The 19,785-nt window shown below is 45.5% G+C and overlaps 1 protein-coding gene across 1 annotated transcript in view; it reads right to left on the minus strand.

Annotated features, from left to right (window-relative positions):
• Positions 1-951: 951 nt before the first annotated feature.
• Dyrk4 (dual specificity tyrosine phosphorylation regulated kinase 4) overlaps positions 952-19,785 on the minus strand; it is a 43,729-nt gene continuing 24,895 nt past the window's right edge. The window contains exons 7-15 of the mRNA XM_051155412.1: positions 17,834-17,970; positions 17,371-17,511; positions 15,788-15,926; positions 12,832-12,913; positions 10,092-10,264; positions 8,847-8,907; positions 5,361-5,490; positions 2,490-2,668; positions 952-1,181 (exon numbers count right to left, since the gene is read on the minus strand). Coding sequence (XP_051011369.1) covers positions 952-1,181; positions 2,490-2,668; positions 5,361-5,490; positions 8,847-8,907; positions 10,092-10,264; positions 12,832-12,913; positions 15,788-15,926; positions 17,371-17,511; positions 17,834-17,970 — 1,272 coding nt within the window. The remainder of the gene's footprint in view (positions 1,182-2,489; positions 2,669-5,360; positions 5,491-8,846; positions 8,908-10,091; positions 10,265-12,831; positions 12,914-15,787; positions 15,927-17,370; positions 17,512-17,833; positions 17,971-19,785) is intronic.

The raw sequence follows: 19,785 nt of genomic DNA on the forward strand, positions 1-19,785 counted from the left end.
AGAGGAATGGGGGATCTGGTCTGTCCCCCAGCTGTACCAATACCTGGGATGACATCAGCCATCATTTTCAAAGAAGAATGTTGGGCAAAAGACATAGCTCGGCTGGTAAAATGTTTGCCACATGAGGCACAAACATGAGGACCTGAGTTCAATACCCAGGACCAATGGAAAAGACACACATGGGGCCACAGAGATGGCTCGGTCATGAAGAGTACCAGCTTGTTCTTCAAGAGGACCAGAGTGCAGTTCCCAGCACCCACATCAGGCTACTCACAAGCACCTGTAACTCCAGCTCCAGGGAATCTGATGCCCTCTACTGGACTCCTTAAGCACCTGCTCATATCACTTACACACACAGTGACAAAAATAACTTTTGTTTTTTAAGCCTGGCATGGTGGTGCACACTTGTAATCCCAGCACTGAGGGGGTGGAGACAGATTCCTGCTCAGTGGCCAGCCGATCCAACCTACTTGGAAAGTTTCAGGCTAGTGAGAGACTGTCCCAGAAAACCAGGTGGACAATAAGAATGGCACCTGAGGTTATCTTCTAGCCACCAAGTGCATCTACCCATGCGTGCACTTGCACACACACACACGCACACACACACACACACACACACACACACACATAAACAACAGAATCCTGATTGACATAGGTTAACAGTCACAGACAAGAAGAGATCTCATTTTATTTAGAGTTCCATTAGTGAGGCTGTAGCATTCAGCGCTGCTTGCTACGCACACATACACTCTCTAAAACAGTGAGTTCAGTTAGAAGCCGCCCCCCCCCCCACCTTCTCTGGAGGAATCATGCCAATGCACCATGTGAATAGAGTATTTTTCTTACAAACCTTTACGCATTAAAAAAGCAATGTGACGTATTGTACAATCGAAGCGCCTTCTCTTATCCAAATCGGTGGTGGAAGGGAGCAGGACACACCCTCCACAAGGGTCACATGATGGGTGGTAAGACGTTTGTGCCCTTGGGGGAAGAGGTGCCTCCAGGTTCTGTGGATACCTCTGACCCAGCAACAGTCTCTGCCTTTCCAGAAGCTTCTGCTAGATGGGGCAGCTGAACTGTGTCTCCTGCCTGCTGGAGAGAATTCTGCTGTTTGCCGGAATTCTGAAGGTGGGTCTCAGCATCATCTTTTAATTTGTCTGTGGTTTCTTTGGTGGTCTCATCTGCTAAAGGAAGGAAGGGACAAAGAGTATGACTTCAAATGGTAGCTGCTGTGTGTCGTCTCACTCTGCCATTAGGCTCTCCATTGTCTTGGGGAAATTGAACATTCCATAACCAGCATGATTCTAAGCACTAATCCATTTGATCCTTTCCTAAGCACACGGAGTAAGCAATATTCCCCTTGTCATACATGTACAGGCTGATACACAGGTGAACTGCCTAAGAGCCACACTTGGTTCTGAGGAAGCAGAATGTAATCCTGCTTATCTCAAGTCCAGTGACCTGCACTACTAATCTACACTGTAAAGAATATTTGCCCGGGCTGGAGAGATGGCTCAGAGGTTAAGAGCACTGGCTGCTCCTCCAGAGGTCCTGAGTTCAACTATCTACAATGTGACTTGATGCCCTCTGCTGGCCTGCAGGTGTACGTGCAGCCAGAGACCTGTATACATAATAAATAAATCTTTTTAAAAATATTTGCCTCCTGCCATTATATGTCATTACAATAATGTAAAGGAGGCTGGAGAGATGGCTCTGGAGTTAAGAGCACTTGCTGCTCTGCCAGAGGACCAGAGCTCAATTCCCAGCACCCACATGCAGGGTTACAACTGCCATACCTCCAGCTCCAGGGAATCTGCCACCCTCTTCTGGCCTCTGTGGGCACTGGCACACATGTGCACACACACAAGTAAAATAATTTTTAAAAACATAAAAGGCAATAGTAGTACATAAGGAGTAAGCTGGACATGGTGGTGCACACCTGTAATCTCAGTACTCAAGGAGGCAGAGGCAAAAGCAGGTGGATCTCTGTGAGTTAGAGGCCAGCCCAGTCTACAAAGTGAGTCCAGGACAGGCAAGGGTAACACAGAGAGACCCTGTCTCGAAAAAGCAAAACAACAACAACAACAACAACAACAACAACAAAAAAACAAACAAGGAGTAAGTGTAAGGAAAGAAAAGAAGGAGATGGGAATTGAATATAGAAAAATGGAAAATCCTAATGACAAGAGGCCAAAAGGAGGAATCTGGCTAAACTTCAATCCCAGCACTCAGGAGGCAGAGGCAGGCGGATCTTTGTGAGTTCGAGGCCAGCCTGGTCTACAAAGCGAGTCCAGGACAGCCAAGGCTACACAGAGAGACTCTGTCTCAAAACAAAACAAAACAAACAAAGAAAACCCTAAATCTCATAAAAGAGGAAGCTCAGAAAGCCAGGAGACGGTAAGCCTGTGCCGGTGTCCGCAGAGCTGAGCTACCCGTGGCCCGTGCAGACATGAGGACTGAGTCATCCGCCCTGACTGCTTAGACTGTACCTTTCTTGCTTTTGCTGCTGTGATGCTCTTCAGCCTTGTCCTTGCTCACCTCGGAGGGAATACAAAAACTGGACTTCCTTAGGATCTGTGGCCTGGGCCGCATTTTGAGTTTCCGCGGCTCGTGAATCCAGGAATGCTTGAGGGCCTGGTCAGGGGTCATGCGCAGAGAAGGCTCCCATCTGGACAGCGAAACAGCCCAACACGAGTTGGTTACTGCTGACGCCCCCTTTTCACTGTAGTATATTTTTAAACCTAATCAAGATGCTTTTTCATTTTAACTGTGTTGTATCTCAAAGGTACCAAAGAACAGAGATGATATAATTTTAAAGTTTCTGCAAACAACTCTTGGTAGTTTTTAAAGAAAGTTTCATAATGAACCAGGTCTTGGATCCCTAGAAATTCTCTTACAAGAAATATTGTTTAGGCCTGGGATGTATCACAGTGATGAGTACCTGCCTAGCAGCTGTGAGGCCCCGAGCATCAGTCCCCAGACCACAACAAAGAATGAAATGTTACTTTAAAAGTGCTAGCAAGCCAGCTGTGGTGGCACAGGCCTTTAATCCCAGCACTCGGGAGGCAGAGGCAGGTGGATCGCTGTGAGTTCGAGGCCAGCCTGGTCTACAAAGGGAGTCCAGGACAGCCAAGGCTATGCAGAGAAACCCTGTCTCAGAAAAAAAAAAAAAAAAGTGCTAGCAAATGAAATTTAGGATTCGGCAAGTTAAGAAGATAGAAACCGCAAGATACATACTTTTAGTTCTCAAACTATGGGATCTGGACCTCCAGATATAAGGGGGAAAATTATAGAATAGTCAACTCATAAGGGCGCGTGACATGATGACAATACCTAACCCCAGCTTTCGGGTTGTGGAGGCAAAAGAGTCAGGAGCTCAAGGCCTCACATAAGTACTGCATTTGAGGCTAGCCTGTGTAACAAACCAAACCAAACCAAACCAACCAGACTAAAACTAAAGATTCCTAAGAGTTGCAAGCCAAGGAAACTTCTATGATAGTAACAGCATGCATTTTCCACATAAATTGTTCTACATTCTATACTAACCTTAGGAGCTAGCCCTGGCACAGATTTCAATCTTGAAATTTCTGTTTGTTTTCCCATGCTGGAGATCAAAGCCAGGGCCTCGCACACTCTCAGAAAGCATTTGTTTTACCAGCGAGCAACACCCTAATACTTCCCAATTTTACTTTGCAAAAGGATCTTATTTAGCCCAGGCTGAAATTTCCCTGTTTCAGCCTTCCAAAGAGCTAGGCTTATATAATTTGCCATCTCTCTCAGCTGAACACCTCTGATCTTCAAAAGGTTTTCATGTTCAATTTTATTGAGCCAAGGCCGGCTTATTCACTTTCACCCATATCTAATTTCTACCCGTTGGCATTAATATGGGATAAACTGACCCTTCTTTTAGCTTCTACACCTTTCAACTATCCAAAAATGATTGCTAAAGTCACTGTTTCTCCAAAAGAACAAGAAAGACATGCTCTTTTGGAAACACCAAACCTTGGCAGTCCCTACTGTTTACTGGCCGTATGCTGTGGGTCTGTCATTTGCCCGCCTTCTATCTCTTGTCCATCATGCTAGGCAGAGCTTCCGCCTAGAGGGAGGCAGTAGGAATGGTCTGTACTCCCCAAAGTCATCCACTACAGTGCGCATTTATCAAATGAGCCGTTGAGCTATAGCTCCCCTCTCCGGAGTTTCTGCATAGCCTCTAAGTCTGAGATGCAGGGTTTAAAGTGCTCGATCTAACCCCATGGGCATTATTAGCTCAGAACCTCTAGCCTGTCATTCCAAAGCTTTGCTACTTAGAGATTTCAGGTCGAGGAATAGGCACTGTCTACATAACTGCATTGTATGAACTGAGTTGATCCTATGCACTAGATAGATAGATAGATAGATAGATAGATAGATAGATAGATCTATATGTTTTGCTCCTGAGCTGGGTTCTGGATGGGCGGGGTTCTGGGTAATCCCTATCTCCAATCCAGTCTCAGTGCTGGTTCCTTTCATTTTTTAAGAAACATTCACCATTCACTCTATAGCCTCAGCCAGAGGTTGGAGTGATATGGGGTGGGGGTAAAGATGGGGTACAGGAGCTGTCTCTTTGGTTTCAGGTAGAAAATAGCATGATTCCACCCCGTAGATGAGAGGCTTCTTCTAGCAATACCGGATCCCCTTCTGGGCTCGTGCTCAAGCTCTGGAATGCATGAATGTCCAGAGTGCTTGCCAACAACACTGTATCCCTCCAGAAGAAAGAGACATTATATAGACACACTGTTCTGAAAACACTAAACAGTGTGGGACTGGTGGGGTGGAAGGTACGCTAGTAATACCTCATTTTAAAGAAGAGGAAACAGGCCTAAAGAGAAATGATGACTTGCTAAATAAAAAGCCCATGGCCAGTCTACTTAGACTCAACAGACACAGGCTGGCAAGGCCTCTTAAACAGCTACCATAGTCAAGCTTTCTAAACACCATAATCTACAGCTCCCATTATACCCATAACTGTCCAGTATGTGGAAGTCTGGATCCTAAATCCAGGGGGTATACACAGTGCCCTGGAGCTCATATACACTGCATAGCTTTGCAGACAGTAAAACAGGCCCACTGAAGAGCTGGCTGTAGTCCATGAAGTGCCAGACATTAGGACCTACAATCTCTCTGTCAGGCAACTTGAGACTAAGAAGACACACACACAAACACACACACCCTTGAATACTTCAAAGCTCCACCATGAAAGCACTGTCCTGACTTTTTTATACCTACCTCCCAGCCTTAGGCTCTCCCCAGCAAACACATGAGAAAAGCACAGTACTTAGAAGTTAGGAAACCCACCAGCAAAGACACCCCAACAAACTCACACCAAACACCTCTTGACAAAGTCCAGGAAGCTGGAGTCATAGGTTTTCAGCACCATCGTGAGATCTTTGGAGTCCGGGTATCTTTTTTCCCCTCTGTTGTTGGTTATATTTTTGGGAACACCTTTGGCATCTTCAGAGAAACAACATTCTGTATTTAGTTCCAGGCAAAAATAGTCACCAGTCACTTCACAGCTGTCCACTCAACCACGCTGCTTCCTGAAGGCCTCTCTGTACCTCTTTTGCCCCTGGTCTGATGTGCCAGCCCCACCCCATCTCACCCTTCTCCACCCATACAAACACATCACAGCATCAGCCACACTGAAGTCGTCCACATATATGGTAACTAAAGCTGATGCCAAAAACAACTTTTCTGACTATCCTGTATGTACTGGGTCTCTTCCCCATCGCATGTTTCCCATATCAAGAAAATGGTTTAAGTCACTTGCCCCTGACCAATGGTAGATGATATGAGGGATGCTAAAAACAAATTCCAAATGGTTAAAGTAGCCACCTCTGGGAGGAAAGATGTCGTACCTTCTTGGGTTGTTTATGCCCTTGCTCCTTCCTCACTAGCCAGTAACGTAAAAAATGAAAGCCAGGCGTGGTGGTGCACGCCTTTAATCCCAGCACTTTAATCCCAGGAGGCAGAGGCAGGAGGATCGCTGTGAGTTTGAGGCCAGCCTGCTCTGCAAAGCGAGTCCAGGACAGCCAAGGCTACACAGAAAAACCCTGTCTCAAAAAACCAAAAAAAAAAAAAAAAAAAAAAAAACCAAAAAAAAAAAAAAGAAAGAGAGAGAGAGAGAGAGAGAGAGAGAGAGAGAGGGGCCATTCATGAGGCAAAACAAAGTAAGACATTTTAGAATGCCTTCACCGCTCATTTGTAAAGCACAGATGCTGATGAGCTCCCTTAATTCTTTAGGGTCACACCAAAATGTCACCAACTGAGTGTTTGGGCTTGCCTGGCTCTGGAAGACATGGCTTGGAATGGCGTTTGTTCGGCTCTTTCTGCTGAAAAAAGTCCCTTGCCCTAAGTGTGAAGTCCAGAAGTTTCTAAAGATTGCCTGAGGATGTTTTGTGAAATCTTTTGAAGGTGAAACCATTCAACTGCACGTTGAGGTCCCTGTATGATGCTCAGATGAGCTGGCTACTTCCCTTCACAATTCGTAAAGCGTGGGCGCAAATGTGTATGTTTTCTCAGTCTATGTACTTCACAGTGTTCTCAGAATTCAGTGGTGTTTGTGTGATAGGCATTGTAGATGTCTGGTAATGCGGTTCTTCTGTTTCTTTGTTTTCCCTGGTTTCACTCCATGGCCCTGGCTTGTCTGGAAGCCACTATGAAAACCACACTGTCCTTGAACTCAGACAGATCCCCCTGCCTCTGTTTCTTGAGTGCTGGGATTAAAGGTGTAGACCCCATGCCCAAAGAAGGAAAAGTAAGTATGGGGCTAGTCTTCTAAGGAAGGGAACATGGATGCTGCCCCTGTCCAAAGGTAAGGTCTTCACATTTCTAGCCAAGAATATGAGGTGACACTTGAGAGATTGGACAACTGGAACAGTATGGGACAGACCAATCATATTGAAGCTCTTCTGCTTGCTGGGCCTTTAATTTCTAGTTTCTAGATCATGGAAAGTCCAAGGGAGCCTGAGGGAGGAGCCAGGAAGTCTGAAACAGCAGCTTGTTACTGAATGGAGCGGAGGGAAAACTAATAAAATACATGCTGACTAAGCAGGACTGAAACCATTTTGTCTTAGTGGCTTCCTTTGGGAGTACTTTTAACTCCCCTGCTGATGGGGAAGGCTCAGAGCGATGTGTTATGTGCCTGTTTTTTCTGAGGTTATTCCCAGTCAAGAATCAGAACTAAGACAACCAGACGGCATAACTGGTTTGAGCCTGGCAGCTATCTTGGCAACTGGCTGGTTAGCAATGGCCCTTGTCTGTCCTCTGCCCTTTCGTGTCTGACTTCCCTCTATTTGGGCAACCTTCAGAGGTTGAGTTTGTAATGTGCTCCCTGTGCAAGCATGAGAATCTGAGTTTTGCTCTCCAGCTCCCATAGGGAAGACAGATACGACAGCACCTGTCACTCCAACACTAGGGAATGGAGACAGGAAGACCCCAGGAGCTTGCTGACCAACTAGTATAGCCCAAAATGTAGGTGATGGCTTCAGCAAGAGGGGTGTGTCTCAAAAAATTGGTAGAGAGTGGCAGAATATACCCACTGTGTAGCAAGTCCCTCTAAGATAACCTCCATCTTACAGAGCCCCTGAAGACTCAGGATGTACAGCAAAGCTCATTACCATATTTATTGGACCATAAGATGCACTCCCTCCCCAAAAGTGGGGAGGGGAATTAGGGTGTGCCTTATGGTCTGCTGTTTTTACTGTTTTTCTTGTTTTACTGCTCTAAAAACTGGACACGTCTTATGCTCAGGTGAGTCTTATAGTCTAAAAAATATGGTAGTCCCAGAAGGCAACTCAAAAGCTTCAGGAAGTTCCTGAAACAGATTTGCTTCCCCTTAAACCTATAAAAGCTGTAAGAACTACCTAGAGATAACTCTCTTGACTGGAAGAAGAAAAGATCAGCTGAGCTACCTGAAAGAGGCCCAGACCACTTGGGCTGCCTAATAGAGACATTCTCCAATGTGTTGAGCTGCCTGCAGGTTGTGCAGTGAGCTTCAGATTTGTAGCTTCCCAAGCGGGCACCCATTCTGGGTCTTTGTGAAGCAGCTCTGTTTAAGTCATGACTGTCCCTGTAACCCCTCACCCATACTCCTGTAAGTAACCACAGTAAAGCGCATTGGTTCACCAATTGGACATTGTTGCTATTTTGATTATAGTCCATCATCAGTTCCCTATCTGGGACGAGTAGATGTTTGTTCACAGCATTCCAGGAATAGTGTCACACAACAGTACCTGATGATACTGAACTCTGTCATCCCTGTGTATACACATGTACACACACACACACATACACACACACACACACACACCAGTGCTACATATGCAAACAAAATATAATAATAGTTTGTATCATCATCATCATCATCCATTAATGGTAAACTGTAACAGTAGAATTTTCCACTGTGCCAGAAATTTCTGCCCTGATTTCCCTGCACAGTGCAAAGCAAGAGAGGCCAAGTTGTTTGGGGAGCACCTCTAGGAGGAAGTATGGTTTTAATCTTCCATGGTTGCAGTACTAGATGATAGATCTAAGGAACAGGGTCTTCCATGTTCCTGGGCATTATATTGCTAAGACCCCTTCCCTACTGGGAGACACCATCTGTCCTACTACTAGGCACTATTTGTCATCTCTTCAGCTCCTCATCACTCTTTGATATACGATGGGAGAAAAGAAAAATATATCATCCATCTATCTATATATCCATCCATCCATCTTTCTGTCTGTCTGTCTAGAGTATGACAGTGTCTTCAATGACACCTCATTGGACAGACACAATGGGACAAAGAGAATAAGACCATGGGACTTACCAAAGAATACCTGTCTCCTGGAAGCCGTCTGGACGAGGTGGGCAGGTGGCAGGCCCAGCACCTTCAACAAGTACAGTGTGGCTGTGTCACTATTGTGGAGTCACAAGTTCAAAGGCTGTCAAGATCTAGGTGTGACTTTGGCCAAGTTTTGTCTTTTACCCTTAAGGACTAAGAGATTTAAAGTAACAACACTCAGTGGCCCAGCAGACCCAGAGACTAGGTCTCACGAGTCCTACTCCAGGCTGCCTTGGTGAGACACTGTCAGTTCATGCAGACCTAAGTGAACTCTCCTAGGATGGAGCACTGGGTTGAGAAGGGAAAAAGGAGATAAGCAGAGACCCCTTAGAAGACAAAAGAACATTCTCGGGGGAGACAATTTAGCACTGACGTGTTGTTCTGAAACTTACAGATGTATAAGACAAAGAGAACTTAGCCAGCTCCCCCTCAGCTCCCCCTCAGCTCCCCCTCAGCTCACCCTCAGCCCTGATTGTAAGACATGACCTAAGCATAACCCCATCCTCAGATTCCGCAGCCCTCCAGGGGGCTGAAGAAGCAGGGGGTACGTCTCATACACCCCATAGTCTCTCAGGTATTGGAAGCAGGGATGGTTTGGGGTACTTCAGCCTTAGCAACGTCCACCCTGATCCTTATTTTGGACAGTCCATGGCAAGCAATGGGACATCCCATAAACATAAATTCAAGGCCAAACCTCTGGCTTGCTAACTCCCAGAGTGGTGCTCATTCAACCTTAACCATCATTTCCAGCTAGTTTTACCTATCCGCTTATCTGAAGGACAGAGGAGAGCAAAGAAGAGGAAGGGTGCTCTTGTGTAAGAACACAGTCACCTGAGTTTTAGAGAGATAAGGAGGGTACCAGACCACACTGGCTTCGGTATCATCATCATCATCATCACCATCACCATCATCATCATCATCATCATCATCATCATCCTCATCATCATCCTCCATCATCATTATGGCTATGTATTTGAAAGACTAGCATCACAATTTTATTTGAAAATGTCAATATTTACAGTGACAGAAAGGGCATCATTGGCAACTATTTAAATCATGATGAAAAAGGTTAGCTCTTGAGTCAGGAAGATAGGCATATCATGTCAAAACTGCATTCAGAAAGAGAGAAGTGCACGGCACTGTCCTTGCTAAGTGTGATGAAACCCAGAGTCTGAGGATGGACACTATCCCAGGATGTCAACCATGCTGGTGGGCCTGCCCTCCCCTCACCTCCATAATGCAAGCCAGCTGCTCCACCTCATTCTCCCCAGGGAACAGTGGGTATCCAGTGTATAGCTCGGCCATGATGCAGCCCAGGCTCCACATATCAATGGCCATGTTGTAGGGGTGGCCCAGAATCACCTCAGGGGATCGGTAGAACCGACTCTGGATGTACGTGTACACTGTGGGGGGGAAAGGAGAGAAATCTGGCCACAAAGCTTTCTCCAGATGCCCCTTCGGTAACTAGTTCAGAGCCCCGCCCTCATAATCCCACCAAAGCGCCCCACCCCACCCCACCATGTGGGCTTCTCAGGAAGGAGGAAGTGTGGGTCCCATTCCGTTATCTATTAATAGTCTAATCCTCCCAGCAACTCCAAAGGAGCAATTCCAAGAGAAGGAAGGAAGGAAGGAAGGAAGGAAGGAAGGAAGGAAGGAAGGAAGGAAGGAAGGGAGGGAGGGAGGAAGGAAAAAAGGAAAACAACAACCTCCATCCACCCCCACGCAAACCTGCAAGCTCTGTGTGGTTCTATATACATTTAGTCCTAGCATTTAGGAGGTTAAGGCAGATGGATGAAAGTTCAAGGCTAGCCTGGGCTACTTGTTTAATTCAAGACTATGCTGGGTTTCATAGAAAGACCTTGTCTCAAAAATAAACTGTAAAAACCAGTAACAGTAAAAGCAAGCCATAAAGCTAATATAAACTACGTTTTCAAACTTTGGATAGATGCCTTTCTAAGAGTGTTGCTATTGGACAAGGAAGGTAGGAAACCTGCGAAATGCATGATTTAAATTTAGAGCCAGGCCAGGGAGCCTATATACTCACAATGCTGAGTCAAGAGTTGTGAATTCCAGGCCAGCCTGGACTACATATTAAGATCTTGTTTCAAAACAAAAATCCTAAATTGAATATTGATGTATTATATATGACTAGTGTGTAAAATGAGGCATAGAGACAATGTCTCAGTAGGGCTCAGGAGACAGGCAGCGGTGCTGTAGGAAGCCTAGATTTTACAGGTGAGAAGCTTGGAGGCAGAGAGGTGGAGCTTTATGGTTATTTCCACATAACCATGACTTCTGATTATTGGTGGGTGCCGAGAGAGGCGGTGGTCTTGTAATCACTTCTCTGTTGTTAAAGTCGGCCAAAGGAAGATGTAATAATTCCAGTACTTAAAGATTTGATTATTTAAAAATTATGTACTTTTGCATAGGTTATTCTTCTCTACTTGCTTATAAAATTGATTTGTACCTCTCTCACAAACATATATACATATATATTTCATTTTGTTTTGTTTGTGTTTGTTTATAAGCAGGGTCTCATGTAGCCCAAGCTGGCCTCAACTCACAATGTAGCATTGAATATTACCTAGAGCAGCAGTTCTCAATCTTCCTGCTGTTGCGGCCCTTTAATACAGTTCCTCATATTTTAGTGACCCCCCAGCCACAAAATTATTTTTGTTGCTACTTTATAACCATAATTTTGCTACTGTTATGAATTGTATTGTAAATATATTTGGAGACAGAGGTTTGCCAAAGGGGTCATGACGCACAGCTTGAGAACCACTGACCTGGAGTTTCCCATACTCCTGCCTCTACCTCCCCAGTGCCAGGATTTCATGTGTGTACCATCACACCTGGTTTATGTGATGCTGGAATTAGACCCCCTTATTCCTAGGTATCTAGCAGCTCTACCAACTGAGGTATATCTCCAGTCTTACACAAGGCATTTCAAAACAGGAGTTTAACTGGGTGTGGTGGCACACATCTGTGATTCTAGCACCTGAGATGTACAGGCAGGAAGAGCTCTGGTTCCAGGCCAGTCTGGGATACAGATGCCAGGGATTCAGGGAATGGCTGGCATGCCTTGCCTTCTACCTGGGGTGGGGGTGGGGGGCAGAGCTTCCCCTCTCCCAGAGACCTTCACTATATAAACCAGACATTTTGGTTCCACAGCACCCTTGCCCTTTTTCCCACCTCCGTGCCCTCTCTCCTTCTTTACCCCCCATCCCCAGAGTGTGCTCTCCCTTCCCCTCCCCCTCCTGTGCTACTGCCAATAAAACTGCATTTATATGTGATAGCTTCATCACCATTAGCTCATTTCAATTATTTGATCAATCAGCTATCTCACTTTTCTGAGGCAGTATTGGGGATTTTGGTTCTTTGGTTTGTTGTTTGGTTATGTTTTGTTTTGTTTTGTTTTGTTTACCTAGACAAATGAATGACACATAGCTCGGACATGTTCTCTAAGTCAGATTGGAAAAGGCAAAGAGGCAGATGGTTAAAGTTAACTTCAGTGCAGGTTGGTATGGATAGGTTCCAGGGTTTCTTTCTAGGTTCTAGCTTGAAAAAAGTACAAGGTCCAGAAGATGACTCAAGGGCAGGGAAATCTAAACTGTAGAGTGATTATTTTCTAAAGTGTAAGCTTCTAAGTACCAGAAATTTGGAGTCAACGCATCTAAGGTGAGCACCTGGGAACGGTAATGTCCCAGGGCCCTGGAGTGAGATTCTAAGTGCATCCAGTCAGGTGATTCCATAGCTACAGACTGTGAGAACTTCTTTGTAGCCTCTGTGGATACAACCCTTCCCTTTTATAGATGAAAAACTTGGTCTCAGAGATGTGAAGCACCTGTTCAAATGTATGCTTGGCAGCTGTGATGGCTCTGCCCAGGCTAGCACCCAGATAGCCTGGTGTGCAAGGAAAAATAACCACGTAATAGCACAACTTGGACAGAGGGGCTGGCAAAGGGCCTACCTTTCTGGTGTTCATAACAGCTTGACCCAAAGTCAATAACTTTAACAGTGACTTGGCCCCGCTGGTACAGCACAATATTTTCCTGGAGAGAAGAAGACGTATGTTAAGTTTATTTAAATTACTATTGGCTAGGCTCTCCCCTTACCTATATGTCACTCCTGTCCATGGATCGTCCTGTTCAAATACAACCGCCTCAAAGATCCTCTTTTCACATCTTCTCCGCATCCCGTTGTCCTTCTCCTCCTGGGACTTCCCATTGACTTGTGGTCATTATCTGACTCGGACCCAGTATTTACTACTGTGCATTTTTTTGTTTGTGTGTAGTTTGTCTCTCCCCCCACGGGTTGCACAAAAGCTCCTGATGATCACTGGTTGGTTTACATGTTCTTTAGTACCTTGTTCTCTGCTTGGTCGGAATAAGGCCTGACATATGCCATTGGCTGAATATATGTAATGCTTATAAGAAGCGCTATTGTTGTCACTCTGCCATGATAGTAAAGAACTGACAAATGGATAGATAAAAAGATAACAGATAGATGTAAAGGTAGATAGACAGACAGACAGACAAGTTTTTATGGGGGCTGTATGGCTCTCATGCTGATTCTGGGCGGGGCAGGTGTTTATTCAAGTCATGGATTAAGGCAGTGCTTTGGTCTCTTGTCTCAGTGTGACACTATGCTGGCCAAGGCTGGAAGAATAATGTTCTAACTGTACCTCAAGGGTCTCCCTGTCAGAGGATTGCTTGTGGAGCTCTTGGCAGGTAGATAGGGCACAGCAGAGCCCATCTGAAACCTCTAGAACCTCAAGCAAAGCATATTTCTCTCCATCAGTACTCCTCAAATCTCTGTTAGGCCAGGGAGGGTAGGCAACATAAGCCTTAAAAGGGCAATAATTTCTCTAGCCCAGAGGAGAGGCTCCATCACTAGATGGGACTGGCCCTAGGCTATACCTTGGGTCTTATATATCCTACCAGCTTGTGTGCTACACATTTAATTCCTGGCTTGCAACTATGGGGGAGGTGGTGGGCATTATAGGAGGTGGGGTCTAATGTGAGGAAGTTAGCTTACTGGGGCCTGGCAGTGGAAGGGACACTGAGAACTAGCATACACACACACACACACACACACACACACACACACACACACACACAACTTTCTTTTTGGCCACCATGAAATGAATAGCAGCACTCTCCAAGCATTCAATTATGATGTTCTGCTTTGTCACAGTTCCAACCAACCTTGGGTTGAAGCCATTAGCCCAAACACCAAACAAACAAAACCCCAAAGCCTTTCCTCCTCCTTTGAAGCTGATTTCCATAAGTGTTTTGTCACAGCAGCAGAAGACTGACAGACACACTCTCCTCCTCTCATTCTTACTAGGAAAAAGTTCTCTGAGAAGGAAGCAACACTATGGGACTTCAGGACTTGTGCACCAGAAACAAGGAAGACACAAAAACACGTCCATGCTTTTTTAGCACATAGTCACTAAACAGCCTCCTGGTTTGTGTTTAACTCCCCAAAGCGATAACTTATCGAGCCCACTTGTCATATTTCCCAAAGAAACATGTTACTGATTAGCTGGTAAAATTTTGGTCAGTTTCCTTAGTGGCGTTCAGCCCCCTAAATCTAAAGACCATATTATGGTATTATGGGACCCTTTGAGCTGGAAAGCTGAGGATTTGGTACTGGGTGTGGTGAATAAACGAATATATTTCCATCTTTATGAGGCTCCAGCCATGACAGCATCTCCCTATCTTGAAAATCTTTACTCACAAAACCTTAACCCCAGGATTTACAGGTTTCAAAACGAAATTAGCCATGTTTATAGATGAAAAGAAGAGCGTAAGGACACGGTAAGGATGGTTGCCTATCTGTGAGTTAGCCTTGTTTTTGAATCATCTCTTTATACACTTCTTCCATTGCTCTGAATTGACAGTCATTACTCATTCCACGGTCTTTGGTTGCCTTCTATTTCTGGTACGAGGTTCTGTGTTAGGTCCCGAGAGTATAAAGGTGAGAAGTGGACCCTGCTTTTGGGAGAAGCTTGTAGTCCAGTGAGTGACACAGACTAAGAAGTACTTCCTAGCCAGGTACGGTGGTGCATGCTCGCAGTTCCAGCATTTGAGGAGGTAGAAGCAAGAAGATCAGGAGTTCAAGCCCAACCTCAGGTAGATATGGTGCTTGAGGCCAGCTTGAGTTATATGAAACTCTGTCTCAAGAAAAAACCAAACCAAACCATCCTCCCAAAGAACCAATTATTGAAAAAAATAATCAGCACAGCTTAGAGCTTTGTATACAATGCCAATAAGGATGGGAATTGAGTGGAGACCATTGTCTGCCTGTGTGCCATGCCCAGGTGTCCACCAGTTTTGAATATGCCAAGTATGGTATCAATAGGGATGTGTTTACCTCTCCGTGTCATGATGGGTCTTTCCCATGTGAGTATACATGACTTTCTCCTGTAAGACTGTACTGCCTTTGTTTGTGGAGGCACTGTTATAGAGTAATCTCCAATTCTTTCATTAATTATTCAGTAATAAATACGGGGGGAAAGGGAGACTAAGTCAAGGTGTCGTGTATCTCAGGCTGGTTTTGAACACGCTATGTATCTGAGGATGATTTTGAACTCCTGATTTACCACCATACCTGACCGACAAGAACTCTCTTAGGGGATGCAGTAGCTGATAATCAAAATAGCAATAGTAAATCCAGACTTCCGGGGCTTCTTACAGCATGCCTTCATGCTCAAGACAGCAGCCATACCCCCACTTCTGTAGGAAAGCTCAGGACTTCCTGTTCCTAGAGCCCTCAATATGTTACCTTCCTCTTTATCTCCCTAGTATGTATATACCTTGACCCTCACTGTATCTCCACCTGTAAAGGAACACTGCCTGGTTTCCACCCTGGAAAACAGTGATGGCAGCGAGCGCCCCCATCTGGACACAGTTTGTACTCACCGGCTTGAGATCACAGTGGATAATTTTCTCCACATAAAGCATCTGTAAGCACTTCAAAACAGAAAGGGTGAAGCGCCGAACTATGGACAGACTGAAGCCTTGAAAGCAATTGTTCTTCATCAACTCATACAGGTTGATTCTGGGACAAAGAGAGAGGGAGGGCGATGTAGGTGACTGTCAAAACATCACACTCAGCTTGGACATATGTGTAGAATCTATGTCCCCTGGTTTCCCTCTAATGTCAAACAGATCTCATGCCAGGAGGCAAGGCTGGACAGCCATAGTTCCTCCAGCCCTTGCATATGACCCAGGGAACCCATAACCTCACAGTCATTGCTGCCCCAGCCTATAGCACTCATGTATGGAGGATGGGAATGGGCCAACAGAAGCTCAGGCAAACAGGGAGACCCTACTCTGCCAAAGGTTAAGTGTGCCACTTGGCTGTGGTCTTGTAGGAATGAAAGCTGGTTCTTCCTGAACCACCCTCAGTTCTCTATAGCAGCGGAATTCTGCAACATTCCACAAGGCCATGCTGTGTTGCATGAAATTTGCTGACTTATAAGTCAGCATGCTAAGCACTTTTAAAAGAAACACACAGTTGTGAGCAATGGCTTTTGTCTTCTGTACAGACTTCAAGGTGGAGACAGGAAGAAAAGGCAAGTGTTAACTCATGGCCACTTCCTTCCGGTCTTTTACTTCTGAGAATATCTGTCTGCGGCAGCATTTAGGAAACCATTCGTTCTTGGGGGTGCAGTACAGATAGGAGAGCTGGCACTATACACCATGACCTTTGACCCTGAGCAACTCCCCAACATAGCTGGGTTTCTCTCATAGCTCTTTAAGTACAGTGACAATGTCTCTGGGCTCTGTGATAAATGGCTAATAGAGTCAGTCCTTCCTGCTTATTTTACCACAGGGAAGATAAGTCACGTGTGCATATTGGAGAGTGAACTGCATTTTGCATGCTGAAGAGGTGAAGAGACTGTCCACTCTCTCACTGAATGGAGTAGGTCCCATGACAGTGTCATGAAAGCATCAAGCTGCTAAGTCAGTGGCCCAGGAACATCTGACCAGTGGGTGCTCCCTTTTATCATACTCAGTCATTGGCTGCCAATCTACATAAACCAGGGCCCTGTTTTCTTATAAAAAAATAATCTGTTCTTGCCTTCACTCAAAATCAAAGTCCTTTGCCCACTCTAAGTGGCCAGTTGCCTGTGGCTCTATGTTCTAATGCCTGCACCACAGGATTGGAAAACCAACACATGGGGATATGAAAGCAAAGTGATGTCCTTTTCAGGATGTTTCCACTTCGATTTTGAAAGCAGGGGCTATTCTATCTCACCTACTCCAATGCTCAGCACTCAGGAAGCTCAGCATATGTATGTGAGCAGGTGACAGGCTTTACTGAGGCCTGGGGTGAGATGTCAGTTTTCCATCTCAACCTCCTTTCTATTCCAAGGGGCTACCATGTCCACTTTAGTCATTAAGTACGACATCCAGAAAAATCTAGTATTCTGACCTCAGTGTTTCTCTTCTGTCACTTACGCAACCCTTTATAATGTAACAAAGAAAAAGCATCTGACCCCAGGAGTTCAAAGGTGATACAGAGGTGATTCCGGAAGTAGAAGAAGTCCTTCATGTGGACCACATTGTGGCTGTTGTCTTTGTCTTTCTTCCTGAGGGCTTCCAGGATCTTTAGCTCCACCAGAGCCTGATGGTGAAATCTGAGGTGATTGGGGAGTGACCAAGGTGGTGGGCAATGAGGACAGAAAACAGGCATCATGTCACAATGTTGGGGACAGCCCAGAATCCCCCACCCACCCCACCCCTCTCCATCAGCATCCTAGGAATATCTAGGATGTCAGATTGCATCCAAAACTCCATTTGTGCTTCTTCTTGCCCCGTTGTGATATCAGGCAGGTAGAGAGAGAAGCAAGAAAAGCCAGGGAGGAAGGAGAAGAGCAGTAGCAGAGACAGCTGGCTTTTGGAAGCAGCTAGAGTCCCACAGTCCAGTGTCAGTGTCCTATGTTACCCATCGAGCCACACCTCTTTTTGTTCCTGATGATCTTCAGGGCCACCAACTCATTGTTTTTGTGATCCAAGCATTTGACCACCTGTCCAAAGGACCCTTTCCCGATCAGGTCCAGAACCTCATATCTGTAGGCAATGTGATCATGGAGGACCTGCAGAAGTAAGGCCAGCAGTGAGGGACAGAACCATGAGCTCTTAGACTCACCTTACCCCAGGACCCCTGGATCTCACGACCCAGATGCTGGATCACTCTTGGGAGGGGAGTGGTTCTCAACCCCTGCTCTCAAGTTATCGCCTCATAAATGAGTGGGTGGTTTGGATCTCAGACCACATATGTGGAAGCAGGAAATGTCCCCCAAAGCTTACTCCATGTCTAATAGTGTGAGGAGATGGGCTGCTCTTTGGGGCGGGGGGGGGGGTGTCAGGGAGGGGAGGCGGAGAGACATTTCTATATGATTAGGATCCACAACACAAAAAGATTCACTCCACTCCACCCCTTGCTATGCTTTCAGTCCTTAGGAGAAAGCGTGGTGTCTGCTTTGCTGTTTCTTGGCCAGCCACCTCCTCCTCTGTTTACATGCATTTGACTCTATCCCAAGAAAGTAGTACAGAACTTGGGCCTTTTTGTTTGTTTGTTTGTTTGCTTGCTTGTTTTTTTGTTTTGTTTTGTTTTGTTTTTGGTTAAGAATAAAAGTACGTTTGAAGAAACAGAATCATCATCCAAGTGTCTGTCGGAAAGCAAGGAGCAGGCAGGCATTCGGTAAAAACCACATGAAGTGTTGGTTGAGGGCTTGAGCTCAATGGCTTCAGACCAGCCAGTTGTGCGCTGTGAGCCACAGTGCCCTGATCTATAAAGTCAGGCATGGGACTCAGAATGAGATGGTATCTGAGGCTCTCTAGCTGGGTGAATCTCTGATTTCTAGTGTTGAACTCTTGAGCCTGGCAGGACAAAGGATGAGTGCTTATGTAGACGATTTCATGATACACTTGTGGACGTGCATGTGCTGGTGAAACTGTTCATACAGAATGAGTCAGCACCATGAGAGTGAGCATGGACAATTTCACCAACATGGGAAAGGGCTCATCTCCTGGGGGAAGGTCTGTGATGAAATGGGGCAGGATCTGCAGTTGCGCTCATATAAAAGTGCGTGGGTGGTTTCCTGGTGTTTTGTTTTGTATTATCTTCTTCATACCCCAGGTTTGGGTTGTCTGTCGCCTGCTTACATGTCCATTTTGACATTAGTTGTAGTTACCTGTTTGTGTATGATAGATTTTTCTCTGTCTATTTGCAGAGTCTAGAAGATGCACAGGCTTGGAACAGGGGATAAATCAGTAGGCGGACAAACAACATGGGCTGGTAGAGTGAAGTGTAAGACTGTAGCTGTGCGGCTTATTTGGGTATTCGATTATGTGCATGAAGTGTTTGGGTGTAAAATGAAATGAAGATGCAGATTGCAGCTTATAGAGAACACACATTAATCACTCCCTCCCCACTGCCACATTTTTAAAAAGGATCTCTAAGATTTGGCTGAGGTCCAGTGGTTTCACTTAAAGTCATGGCTAGTGCCCACGCAGGCACATGGAAAGATCCAGGAAGAACTGGGTGATGAAGTCTGCGGGGGGGGGGAACTAATACTGATAATTCATACCCAAGGACCCATTAGTCCCCTGTAGCTTTGTGACTTGAAGATTACGTTGGGGGCTGGAGCATGAGGACCCATAACATTCGTCAGACTTCCAGAAGGATACTTGACTTAAAATTGTTGAGAAGCCAGCCTCTCATGGAGTCTGTAGCAGAGACAACATGCAGTCTGCCTGGTGCCTTGGGTATCACCTATAAATGTGAAATTCCTTATCCATCACATCTTGCTGGGTAAGACTCGGTACTTTAATGTGATCCTCAGCTGATTCGTGTGCCAAGTAGTGTGAGAAGCAGGACTTATGTGCGATTAAGAAAACCTATTGCT

Source organism: Acomys russatus, chromosome 13 (assembly GCF_903995435.1).
Source record: "Acomys russatus chromosome 13, mAcoRus1.1, whole genome shotgun sequence".
Taxonomy (NCBI): domain Eukaryota; kingdom Metazoa; phylum Chordata; class Mammalia; order Rodentia; family Muridae; genus Acomys; species Acomys russatus.